This window comes from Canis lupus, chromosome 12 (assembly GCF_011100685.1).
Source record: "Canis lupus familiaris isolate Mischka breed German Shepherd chromosome 12, alternate assembly UU_Cfam_GSD_1.0, whole genome shotgun sequence".
In the NCBI taxonomy this organism is placed as follows: domain Eukaryota; kingdom Metazoa; phylum Chordata; class Mammalia; order Carnivora; family Canidae; genus Canis; species Canis lupus.
Window position 1 is genome coordinate 66,742,144 of NC_049233.1, and position 13,442 is coordinate 66,755,585.

The window sequence follows — 13,442 nt, forward strand, 5'->3', positions numbered from 1 at the left end:
TGCCTCTCTCTCTGTGTCTCTCATGAACAAATAAATAAAATCTTGAAAAAAATAATGCATAAAGCTTGCTTCTTGAATACTTAAGAAAAAGAAAAGAGGCAGCCATTTAGTTATCTCAAATGCTTTTATTTTGTTGGGAAAATGATAGTGTCTTATGTGAATGAAGTTTACAACTCTTTATGTTGACAGTGTAACCAATTTTCTATTTTATTTATATCAATGTTAATTTTGTTTCTTGAAGATTACTAACATTTACTGAGTACTTTTCTTCAACAGTGGATGAAAATATTTAAAAGGAAATTGAACAATAGATTTGTTAAGTAAAATAAGTTACCTAAATATTCTACATGGGATGACAATGTTGTTAGAGCATGAATGTTCAGGCAAAGAGCAACACCTTTTTAAGTTATGTTAAGACGTATGCTTCCAGAAGAGCACTCCTTCCTGACTGGCAGAGCTTTGAGTCCATCTGAGGGCTCACTCAGGTGGGAGAAGTCCAGCACCGATGGCCAGATTTTCAAACTATTTCCTCAGTCCCTTTCAGATAACTCTTGTCTCCTGGTTGCAGTTGCCCAAGCAAACTACCCATTGACTGGGTCTATATTTCTGAGAGAGAGAAAGATCTGTAATTTATGATCAAAGTCAATGGCTCTAAACTGAGGTTCCTTGTATTTTCTGGTCATCTTGGCCCCCAGGTATGTAATGAGTTCACATCTCTCCATAAACTGCTCCAACTTCTTCTTATACTTCCTTCTTGTATATTCAGACCCTTTAGGATTGAAGGCTGTGGAAAATGTCACAAAACCCAATGTTTCCTGTTAGGTTAGTGAGTCATTAAACTGAAAAGAAAGAGAACTATGTGTGTGAGAGAGTTGCATAGCTGAGAAGATATCCAAATCCCAAGTAAGATTTAGGGATTATTCCATTTTAGATCATAATTGCCTCTGTTCACCTTTCTCTATGGCATGGATTATTGAAAGCAAATTGTATTACTTGTAACCCTTGCTTTAAAAACTGGAAACTCAAATTTGATATTTTCATTAAAATATTTGCTATCCACACAGACACACAGGCATCCATACCAATGCAAGCAGCCGATTCAGCTCAACAATCCGATATATTTATCACATATACTACAAATAATGTTGAAATAGTTCTGGGTAGCGCATCATTAAAGAAGACATACCTTTCAGGTGAAATGCTATATATAGTAGTGCAGATCTCTTTACACTTAAGAAGGGGAATTTGGGCTTTAAGCATCCCACTGCATTCATTGCTTTAATTAGGGAAGTTGCGACACCCTGCAAGGGGACAGTATAAATCACATGTATATTTGAGTTTGACTTTTAGTGGCAAATAGATAAAGAGGCTATTCTTTGGGGTTGGGGATGGGACTTATAAGGTGGTTAGATGACCACTTAACCAACATGGAAAGGAACACAAAGCACTTTTGGTCAGGAAAACTGAAAATTACCAATTGCTGAATGTCAGGTGGCTGATACATGGGCCTCATGACACAATTCTTTCTGTTTTTACATTTGATATTTTCCATAACAAAATGTTAAAGATAAAAAGAAAAAGCTTTGGCCCATTTAAATTTCCATTGCCAGAAGCTGCCAGACTGCCTCTGCTATCAGGACCCTTGACCACCCGGCAAGGAATTCCAGAAACCACAGTTGCAGCAAAGATTCTGGAGCCCTGAGCGGGCAAAGAAGATGTGAGCCCCTCCTGATGAAACGTGGCCCTTTTATGAGAATACTCCTCTCTGGGTGAGCCTCATCTTGCCTTTTGATATTAAACCAGATTGAAGACTCGCCATCTAAGCAAGTCAGGATAAACAAAATGGTTAAGAATTTGTGAGAAAGGTATGAGATTGTGCCCTAGGCATTAATTTTATGGAGTTTTTTAAAAGCGCTTTTAAAATAGTGGTTGATTACTGGTAAGTTTTATTATGTTTAAAAAGAGTTGTATTTAGATAAATAAAATGTGACTTGAGTAGCATTTGGGGGCATTTGCCCCCCAAATTTGGGGAAAATATGACTTCGGTGGCTCAGTCTTGGTAGTATCTCAACTCAACACTTCCAAGCAGTGAATAAACCTCTCCCAGACTGAATCTGCACCTTTCAAAATTAAAACGGTTTACAGACACTGAAATTCAAAACGGGAATCTAACCACAAGTCAAATGTAAACAATTTCTTGACCATCTACTTTCTCTCCACTTTATTGCAGGTATTTAGAAATAAGCTACAGAGCAGGGGCTTTTCTCACTTCTTATTTTCACAGCCACCCGAAACCAAAATAGGGTAAGAGTGGATTTGTAGCTTAAGATCAGAAAACTCTGCCTTGAATTTCATTGTTCCAAAATAAAAATTATTGTTAAAAATACTAATACTACTAATACATGTGCACAGACAATCATGTAAGTGAACCTGTTCCAGATATCCAGGCAAAGGAAGACTCGTGAGGTGGATGGGCTCCTTTAACGGGGGCAGTTTGTATGGAAGCTTCTGATTCCAGTATTTCTCTGGCAACCTGAGAACACAAAGTTCGTTAGATGGGATGCTCACAAACACCCCCACTGAGTACACCGGAATGTGGCTGCGTAAGGGACAACTGAGAGATCAAGTTCACCAGCTCATTTTCTCCACTGGAGAGAATGTGACAAGTGAGAAGATGGAAGCTTCTAGAGATCTGAGACCTGCAACTTTGCCTGGTCCTGCATGCTGCTCACTGCACCTCACTTTCCTTCTTTTTCACAGCAACGCTGTGTCCTCCTGACTCCCAACTAACCCTGGACACAGATGTCAGGTTATACAGACAGAAGCCACTCTAATGGCACTTCCTCAACTGCTCACCACAAGCAGAGCCGCACACACTTCCTCCTTCCGTGGGGGAGCTTACCTCCCGTGTCAGGGTTGTCTCCACCCTCTCCATTCGACTTTGGATCCCCCTCCCGCCTCCCTCTCTACAGTAATTTTTCTCCCTCTCCCCTTTGGCTTTCCTTCTTTTTTTGGATCCTTCCCATTCACCTGCATTTAAATGTGCCCATAAAAAAAGATAAAAAATAAACATGCCCATACCTTCCTCATTGAAAAAAAAGGACAAAGAAAAACGACCTTCACTCCTTCAATCCTATATCACTTCTGGCAACTAGTGTCTTTTCTTTTGAAACTTCTTTAAACAGTGAGCTTCAGTAGAGATCGCAAACTACTGCACAAATTCCATCCGATCTGATCCACGTAGTATTTTTAGAAATTTAAATCAGTTGTGAACATTAAACACACACACACACACACACACACACAGAATAATTTGTTTTAAAAAGAAAAATCTGGTTTCCAACTGGTCGTGAAACATAGAAGCTTCTGGCGGTAGAGAAGTAGCTTCTGTTCTCTTTATGTGGGGCCTACCCCTCCCCACCCTGGGGTCCGCAGCAGACGCCACCCTGTCCTGCGCTCTCACATCCAGCCTGCTTCCCCCAGGTGATTCACCCTCGCGGCTGCTGTGGGTAACCTCTGTGCGTGTCGTCTCTGGACTCAGCAAGGTCTTCAATTCCTCACCTGGCATCCACCGCGTGGCACACGATAGTTGCCTTCCACTCACCACACTCTGCTGAACCAATCTTGCCAGGATCACCAATGACCTGTTGTAACCGAAATCTGACACACTTCTCAGCTCTTCTCTGGCTTGAACTCTAAACTGCCTTTAAACTTATTGCCCCCCCTCCAGACTTTCTTGCCCTCCTCCCCAGAGCCTCCCCAACCTGGCTTTCCCACCTCTCTGTAGCTTCTTCTTTGTTATTCTCCTTGCAACCTCTTCTCTTCAAATTGGTCCTAAGCCCACGGCTTTTTCCACACTGGTCTTCACGGGTGACCTTGAACGTGCTATATTATTTTGGACAGGATCATTCTAATAGCCTCAGCAGTGGTATTTCTGTCTCCAAACCATGATCAACACTCCAATGATGGTCTCTCTCCAAAGCAAATTTACTCATAACACTCAAAACCTTAATGTATTCATACTGCCTTTTGGGTCAAGTTCAAATGATTTATGATGATTTTATCTGGCATTCACCCTCTGGCCCTGCTCACCATCTCCAGCCTCACGTCTTGACCCTTTTACTCTCTACATCACGTCTAGCAATGCTGGATTTCTTGCAGTTCTGTAATTCCCCTGGGCCAGGTTTGTTTGTCGGTCTCTCTGCTTGGAGCCTGTCCCCTTTTCCCTTCATCTACGCAATTCTCACTCCTCATTCAGGCCTTCTCCCAACAGACAATTCTGTCAGACTTTTGGGCTACACTTTACCGGAACTCCTGGCATTTCCTCACCCTAAGTGCCATCACAGTCTGCTATTGATAGGCATGTGAAGTCTAACTTACTCCAGAGCTCAGGATTTGGGACAGCATGAATCTTATCTACCATCATACGTGTATGTATATATGTGTATATGCATGTACGTACGTATGCATGCATGAGTGTGTCTATACACACAAATATATACTTATGCATGTACACACACACACACACAGACACACACCCCAGCATGGTGCGCTGAACATAGAAGATATTCGATATTTGTACCTTAGTGAATGGTCTCACCTCAAAAATTTCTCGAGTTTTTCTCTACTCTCACAAATATATATACGATCACGATATTCTAAAGCATAGTTAATGCTACCGGGTACTAGGGCCTCGTATCTGAAAGACAAAAACAACAACTATTGTATAATTAATGTGCAGTGCTGTGTACATAAAATGTCAAAAATGTTGAATTCTCTACCTATACAACTCAAGAAAGAAAGAAAATATTTTCCAGTGAAATAGTAGTGACCTTTTGACCAAAATGTCAAGACCGTTATGGGAACTACGTATTCTGGGTAGAGATACCAGCCTCAACTCCCACGAGGGCGAGGACCTGCCTGTGTTTTCCATCCTGATAGGTCACTGGACAGTAGCCCTGGAGCTCCGCACACTTGGGGAATCGGCTCTTCAGCTCCGACAGCGTCAGCCTCTTGGGGATCATGTCAGCAGGTGGCAGTGGATGAGGTGCTAACGGAGGCACATACAATTCTGGGTTCTTCAAAAATTTCTGAAGGAAATGATTACAGCAATAAGACCGTTTCAAACAGGAGTGCGAAGCCAGTCAAAAACCCCGAGGAGGCCTTCTGCTACTGTCCAGCTTCAGCCGCAAAACCATCCGGGAGCCGCTCTCTGGCCGCGGGGGCTCCCTTCCCGGCTGGCAGCCCCTTGCAGTACTGCTGCGGGTGATGGCATCGGAGACCCCGCTCCTGCTCACTCGCACGGATTCACGCCCTCACGCCCTCACTCACTCATTCGCATGTAAGAGATTCCTGGAGCTTGCACTGCGTGCCAGGCTCTGGAGAGGTCACAGTCACCTGCCGGGCCTGTCTTCCTGTTCTAGGGTGCGAGGAAGGACGCAGGGGCTGTTTGGTAGGTGAGGACACTCTGTGCGAGGGAGGGGGCAGGCCAGATATGCGAGCTCTAGTGCCACTTCCAGTTTTAAAGCTCTGGGATGGCCATTGGCACGGGCAGGAAGGAAGAGCCATCTCCTCCATACCGTGGGACAGAAGCTTCTAACTCTAGAGGAAAGCAAAATGCTCAGAGGCACCTGATTAGTTTTCAACGACCAGCCCAGCCTTTATCTTAACAAGTTAGAGACCTGATTTTACAATGGATTTGTATCCTGTTGCTTTAAACAGAAAGAGAGTACACAGGCGTAGGGGGACGCCTAGTGCTGAAAACCTGTCAAAGGAAAGGAGACACCTGGGTGAGGGCTTGCTTCACTTCTCCCGACTAGGCCTTCCCTTCTGTACTGTGGGAGCTTAATCCCCGGGGCGCCCAGCTGCGGGCTGGGTCCTGGGTCCTGGTGCTCAGCATCCCCTCCGTTGGTGGGAGTCCCCGTTGGGTTTCCCTGTAGGCCAAAATGTATCTTGGGGGCAGCGTCAGGACTGACCTCCGAGGTGCCTCGTTGGCCTGCATGTCCTAGGTTCTGGTATCGGGGCTCCTGGTCTCCAGTTCCTGGCTGTTCCCAGCTGCACCCACCCTTTCCTTATCTGCGGAGTCCTGACACCGGGCGTCTTCTTTCCCTAGTAAATACGTGGCGCTGGGAACAACTTACATTCAGATTTTCCTGAGAACTCATTTTATAATAGTGCCCTCTGAACTCTGCTGCCCATTCCAAGGACCCGGCCATCGAGCAGTCAACTAGTTCACGTGACTCTGCCAAACTGACAGGGCAAAACTGCTCGAATTCACCCAGGCGGGCCATCAGATCTTGGGGTGTGATGCACAACTTGTCGATGCAGGCAGCTTTTCCTGATAGGAACGGGGGAACTATTATATATACAGTATTAAATTTATATATTTTAATATAGCAATATATATTATGCATTTTAATATATATTTTATATAAATATATATTTTAATAGAAAACACGGTGATTTTAGAAATTAAAATGATTGCAATCACACGCACATTATATGACACATATACTTTGTAAAATTCCAAGCCACAGAGTAAAAAGTAAAGGTTTCTCTTCACACCTTCGACCTCTCGATTCAACATTCCTCTTGAGAGTAATCACTGTTGATTTGTATCTTTTTCAGACTCTTTTCTCTTTTTTTCCTTGCATTATACACATTTACTTTTTGCATTTAGCACGCTTATGCCACTATACTGTAAACATTACTCTGCAACTTGCTTTGATCAGTTAATTATGGTCTTTGACATCTTTCCATATTGGTTTATGTGATTTACCTAATTCTTTTTAACTAATGTAGTGTATTCTGTTGTATAAATTATGTATTGTTTGCTTAGCCCTTTACCTGTTGATGAATGTTTTGGTTGCTTTTAATTCTTATCTATCATAAAAAATAAATAATAAATAATAAATAAATTAATTAATTCTTATCTATCATAAATGATGTGTATATATGTTATAAACCATATATATGTGTGTGTGTATATATATATGTATATGCATGTATGCATACCCACTTAGACACACACATGCAAATTTGCTACATATTTTAAAATTTTCTCTGAGGTAGATTTCAAAAAGTAAATAGTTTGTTGAGATGATGACCCTGTGCCCAGATGGCACACAAGAGAAGGGAAGAAATGTTTTTCCAAAAGTGACTAGGTTTACCCCCAAGAGTCCATTTTAAAAAGGAAGAGCCCAAGGTCCTTCAGTGAACAGGTTTAAGAGTTTTCTCCCCAGTACTGTGCTGGAATGGGGCTTCCAAAGAAATAAGAGATGTTATAGAAAATGAATTTTTTTTTTACGTATCTTAGTTAGAACGAGTAAAACTTGACCCTTAATATGTTTTTTTTAATGGTCCCTTTCACTAGTGAGTTTTGCCTTTTATAAATTATTATTATGCCTAGGAAAGTCTTAAATTAACTATAAAATTATAAATCATGGTTTGTTATGTGACAATTAAACATATAAAATTGATCCTTAGGATTGGAGTGATGGTCTACAAGCCAAGGGATGCAGAGGACTGGTGGCAACACTGGAAGCTAAGAGAAAGACATGGAACAAATTCTCCCCTGGAGCCTTTTGAGAGACTATGGCCTTCATAATACCTTGATTTTTAGCTTCTAGCCTCCAGAACTGTGAGGGAATACATTTCTGTTGTTTAAGCCACCCAGTTTGTGGTACTTTGTCACAGCATGCTTAGGAAACTAAAACAATATGAAAGACCATGACTTCTGTACTGTTGGCACTCTTTCTTGCCCGCCCAACCCATTCACTTGATAAAACAAAGGTGCCATGTCGGAAAGGTCTACATGGGAAGGAACTGAAGGTGGTCTGTGGCCAACAGCCAGCAAGGAACTGAGGTCCTCAATCCAACAACCCTCGAGGAATGAAATCTTGTCAAAAATAATACATGAATGAGTGTGTAGTAGATTTTTTCCCACTTGGGCCTTTAGAAGAGACAATAATCCTAGACAATACCCTGATTAGGATTGTGAGAGTTCTTGAAGCAGAGAATCCAGTGACTGGACTCCTGACCCACAGAAATATGTGTGTGTGTGTGTGTGTGTGTGTGTGTGTGATTTTAAGCTGTTAAGTTTTGAAATAATTTGTTATGCAGCATAAACTAATATCCTATTCCATCTGTTGTATGTGACACATGAAAAAGTTGAGAAGCCCTAATATTCCTTTCATACAAAGAATATTACACTACTATAATACTACAGTGGCATAATTTTATTCTAAAGCATTATAATGTACAGTACTATGGTATAATAATATATTATTAAAGTATATAGTATTAGGTAGTGCTATAACATTATACTATATGGTACTACAGTATTACAATCCTAGATGCTCTTTAGCTTAGATGTGCTGAACCTCACCAATCCTGACAGTTTAGTAACAGGGTAATTTAGAATCACATGGCTTCAAATCCTAAAAGATACTCAAATATCTCTTCTTCTGTAATCTTGATGACATCTGGCGATGGCTATATATCTTAATCTGGGATTTGGCAGAATGAGGAGGAATCTCTTTAATCTTCCAGCTCTGACCTTACTCCACCTCATTAGTCAGAGTAAACTTTGGTGCCCTGATAGGAGAGGATCATTTGAATAGCATACAAAGGAAATGTGGACTGAAAAAAGAAGTCAAAACTAAATTTAAACAATCAGGCACAGGTTAGATTATTAGGTCTACAGCAGCAAACAGACAGACACAGCTCTGAATTCATACACTTAGCCTCACAGAGCTAGGCTTGGGCAGAACTCAAGAGGTAACAAATAATACCTTGAATGTTGTGTCATTCAATTGGTGCTATTATTCTAAGCATGAAACAGTGAAAAGAATACACGTTTCAGAGGCAAACAGACTTAGATTTGAGACCTAGCTTGAACTTTCTGAGCCTGAGTTCTCAGTAAAATGGGGAAATGATATTCAACCCTAAGAGTTGTCCCAAAGACTTATAGATCTAGTATGTAAAGGAACTAGAATAGGCTCTGACACAATGAATAGTATCTTAGTAAGAGCAAATATGGGAAAACAATTGAGCAAATATGGGAAATTGAAGCAGAAGATCAATAAGACAGACTCCAATTAGATTAAACTATTCAAGGCAGAGGCAACTATATACGGAATAATAAAGTGGATACCATGGCGCCTCATCCAGATCCTGATGCAGCCATCCCCCAGATGCTAGGAGCATCAGTGCTGATGGGTCACGGGTGCACTGGGAATTCCCATCTGTCACAGGTTAATCCCCCCTCCCAGAGTAACCTGTGGTCAATGACAGGCCAATAGAGGGATATAGAGCCTGGCTCCTTCCCTCAATTTGGAGCCTCTGAGGGTGCATCCTCACTCCAGGGCTTCCCTATTGGATCTAATGCAAATCCAATATGCAGTTTCTCCTTCTGTCCAATTCTTGCCCTCACTTCCCACAGGTGTATTGCCTGATTAACATACAGGATGCCCAGTGAGTTTAAATTTCAGATGAACAATGAATAATTTTTAGTATAAATATGTCCCATGCAATATTTGGGACAACTTACACTAAAAATTTATTTGTTATTTATCTGAAATTCAAATTTAACTGGGCATCTTGTATTTTTTGTTTGCTAAACCTGGCAACACAAATCCTGAGAATACTTTCTGATAAAGCTTCTGCATACTACTTTCAATCTTGTTTAATCTTGAATCTGTTTCCAGGGAACTCAATCTAAGGCAGGGAGGGTGAAATGGGTTAACAGAAAGATAAATGAGACTCAAGTTTTGCTTTCAAAGTCTGCCGTGGAGTGTTTTACTAGTGTGATGCTATCCAAAACATCGTGAGTAGGTTTCTAAAAACTCAATTCTTTCTTCCCTTATGCTCATCATGCCTTGTAATCCTCAGATGAAAACAAATTCCCAGTCTTCAAAGAGGAACCAGAGACACTGGTTATGCCCAAATAATTAATGATGTAGAATCCTCACTGCATTCTTTCTCGTACAATATTCTTTTAGTCACATTGCTCTCATACCTCATTATATCTTCTCTGTAGTCCCATAGTTAAACCAAGTCACTAAACAGATGACTATGAGACCGTTACAGAAAAATTCTTTAGAGTCATCACTGTTTTTAGAGAATTCAGATATAGATAACTTTTCTTCTGTTTTATGTATTTTTAGAGAAAAGTCAAGAAACTTATAGGAATATATAATCAAACATTTTCTTTCATGGATTCTGAATATATATTAAAAGATGTTTTATGCTAGTTTAATTTTTTACTTTATTCTATTTTAAAAATTTAGTGTTTTCTTACCTGCTTTTATCCTTTCCAGGTATATCTGCATATATTTATTAACCATTTGAAGTTTCTTAGTGACTTCATTCCACACCCACCATTTGTTGTGAAATCCATCAATCACATACCAGTTATGATGCTGTTCTTGATAATATTGCCTAATCTCAACAATATTTTTGCGGTGTTTTGAGTTTTTGATAGCTATAATCTGTGTGCTATTGTGCAGTGGATAAGGCAAACTAATAGAGAAACAGAATGAATGGAAAAAGCTGTTAAAAATACACTTTTTTTTCCTGGATGACTAAAGTTCAATCGTTGATTTCATCACATACATTACCTTTGTTCCTTTTTTTTTTCCAGGAACAATCTTTTGAATATCTCCTTGGAAGGAACATCCAACTCAAAGATGACCATGGGGATGACTGACCTAGCTTCCAAGACACTCATCTGATATTTAGTTACAGGGTAGCCATCGATGATAACACTAACAAGGAGAAACATGAAAATAATTCCAAATTTCTTTTCTCTCATATCTTCCTTCCTGTCTTCTAGAACCAGTTTATCTCTTTAGGAATAGCCTCTTGCTCTTTATTTTATAACTTGACTTATCTTCTTTGCACTTTGCCCTCTTTATCTCTATATTTTTAAGCTGCGTCAGCCCAAGAGCCAGATGTAGGGCAGCAAACAGACAGACACAGCTCTGAATTCATACACTTAGCCTCACAGAGCTAGGCTTGGGCAGAACTCAAGAGGTAACAAATAATACCTTGAATGTTGTGTCATTCAATTGGTGCTATTATTCTAAGCATGAAACAGTGAAAAGAATACACGTTTCAGAGGCAAACAGACTTAGATTTGAGACCTAGCTTGAACTTTCTGAGCCTGAGTTCTCAGTAAAATGGGGAAATGATATTCAACCCTAAGAGTTGTCCCAAAGACTTATAGATCTAGTATGTAAAGGAACTAGAATAGGCTCTGACACAATGAATAGTATCTTAGTAAGAGCAAATATGGGAAAACAATTGTGCTCTAAGCTTAGTTTTTCTTTTTTAAATATTTATTTATACATTTATTTGAGAGAGAGCAGGAGGGGAGGGGCAGAAGGAGAAGGAGAAGGAGAAGCAGACTCCCCAGCTGAGCAGGGAGCCCCATTTGGGGCTTGATCCCAGGACTCTGGGACTATAACCTGAGCTGAGGGCAGATGCTTAACTGACTGAGCTAGCCAGGTGCCCCTCTAAGCTTGCTTTTATAATAAAGTTTTGTGGGAAGGCTGGGGGTGGTGGGAGGAGAGATGAGGAGTTGGTGAGAGGACTCGTAATTATCTGGGAGAGAATCATTCCATCAGGACTCATTATGCTTCTGAACAGAAATGACAGAGAATTTAAGTTAGTCCGACAATCTGAGATAACGAGAACATAACTATCAAATTGAGAGGAAGAATAAAGGGTGTCCACAAATTCTAAGAGGAGTGGCCCCCAAAGTCAGGAAACTCCCTCTGACATGGGAGCAAGCAGGGCCTGCTGGCTGATGGTCATCAGGAAAGGCTGATTTAGAGGAAGTCACAAGATCCCCTTACTCAGTGCTCTCCAGCCAAGTCTCTAGCACTAGTTCTAAGTTCCATGGCAGAGAGGATTTTAAACTAATGAAGCCAGACAAACCTAATAGAGAATGTTATGACACTGCCATTGTTGTGTTTTGGGGTTTTCAAAACAGAGAGTAGCTTAATTTCTTTGCTTGTGAAGGATTTCTTGGGTGGTCTTCAAGATTAGAAAAATTCAGAGTGGTTGGCTAGTCACTGTCCTGGTATTAAGGTAAAATAAACCCTTTTTGACTCAAGGTTGTCTTCACTGAGATCTCTTGTGAGATCTCAAAGCTGAATGCCAGGAAGGATGTAACTCAATCTGTGTGAGTCCCAGGGTCTTCTCTGGAGGAAAAAAATCTGACACCGTAGAATCTGCTCTTCCATAATAGAAATTAGGAGGACTATCTGAAGACTTGATTAAGGACCAGTAGCGGGGAGGGGTAAAAAAGCCTCCTAAAGTAATACAACCTTGAGTAAATCAGTGTAATTCTAGGTCAGTGACATGGGCTCAAGAATAGGGCCTTAGGCTGCACTGGCTTTTACAACTGGGTGTGACCAGTGGCTGCATTGGGGGAGTAATGGTTGAGCAAAAAACTTGAGATAGCTCAAGCCTGGGGCTCTCCAAATGTAACATTAAGGGAGGGGCACTGCTACCTGTGCAGAGAGCTGGGCCATCTCCCCACTTCTAGGGGAAAGGGGAGGGTCACTCCTTCAACATTCCATGGGGCAGTTAGAGGGTCTATTAGGCTTTGGAAGTCATAGTGGCCTCCTTGGTTGGCAGTGTAAGTTTAGAGATTTTCGGACAACATAGAGATGCTGTAGGGAGTGAAGTGGCCAGCTTGAATTCTAGCATATAAGTGTTCAAGCCAAGCTTTAGCCTGACAGAAAATTAAAATATATAACCATGTAGGTGCCTAAGTTTTGAGAAGTAGATCACAGCCTTTACCAGAGCTTTAAACCTTGTTTAAGATGAGTATCTTAAATTCTGTTAGTAATTTCTTAAAAGATTTAACTCCTTCCCCATCCCCATCCCCACTTACCCTGCAGTATTACATATACTTTCCATCAGACAGATTTCTAAGGCTTGAATAGCCAGTTCATCAGGTGCTGTCATTCCTTTATAAAGATGCCAATTTAACATGAGTGCCAGCTCTGTGTCTGGTTGGTTGTTCAATATATAACGCAAAGCTTCTCCTATTGACAAATGCTTTAAGCCATATTCACTTGAAATTTTTTTGGCCACTGTAAAACATTAAAACTTTAAACTTACTCCATTTCACAAATTCACCAGTTAACCTTATTTTTAATTTCTGGTTCACTGACATCCGCAGTGGCCTAATCTTCACATTCCCCAAAGAAATTATGAAAATTAAAATTGTTACATTTTATTGAATTAATTTTGTCAAAGGTCAGTCATTATTAGTACTTCAAGTATGTGGCTGATAGGTCTGGTTAATGAACCAACTCTGTGGGTTTTTTCATAATCAAACTAACACTTAAGTGTTTTCTTCCTTCTGCACAAGGAAGCAAAAATCTTGAGAGCCTTACATGGCATCCTACATGTATTATTAATATTTG

General features: G+C 40.6%; 1 protein-coding gene and 1 long non-coding RNA gene across 12 annotated transcripts in view; one reads left to right on the forward strand and one right to left on the reverse strand.

Annotated features, from left to right (window-relative positions):
* The window catches only part of LOC111098392, a 19,949-nt gene extending 8,559 nt beyond the window's left edge, over positions 1-11,390 (forward strand). For all 5 annotated transcript variants that reach the window (XR_005368129.1, XR_005368130.1, XR_005368126.1 and 2 more), the window contains 2 exons: positions 1,611-1,769; positions 10,643-11,390. This is a non-coding gene — a long non-coding RNA (uncharacterized LOC111098392). The remainder of the gene's footprint in view (positions 1-1,610; positions 1,770-10,642) is intronic.
* Positions 1-13,442, reverse strand: part of AK9 (adenylate kinase 9) — a 127,437-nt gene that overhangs the window by 7,443 nt on the left and 106,552 nt on the right. For 5 of the 7 annotated variants that reach the window (XM_038554912.1, XM_038554915.1, XM_038554917.1 and 2 more), the window contains 9 exons: positions 12,905-13,106; positions 10,620-10,766; positions 10,301-10,521; positions 6,141-6,337; positions 4,921-5,090; positions 4,601-4,699; positions 2,431-2,533; positions 1,187-1,301; positions 106-784 (listed from right to left, as the gene is read on the reverse strand). In XM_038554912.1, the coding sequence (XP_038410840.1) occupies positions 582-784; positions 1,187-1,301; positions 2,431-2,533; positions 4,601-4,699; positions 4,921-5,090; positions 6,141-6,337; positions 10,301-10,521; positions 10,620-10,766; positions 12,905-13,106 (1,457 nt within the window). In that variant the 3' untranslated portion in view covers positions 106-581. Of the gene's footprint in view, positions 1-105; positions 840-1,186; positions 1,302-2,430; positions 2,534-4,600; positions 4,700-4,920; positions 5,091-6,140; positions 6,338-10,300; positions 10,522-10,619; positions 10,767-12,904; positions 13,107-13,442 lie in introns of those variants that run through there. The other 2 variants (XM_038554916.1, XM_038554914.1) reach the window with 2 other exon arrangements.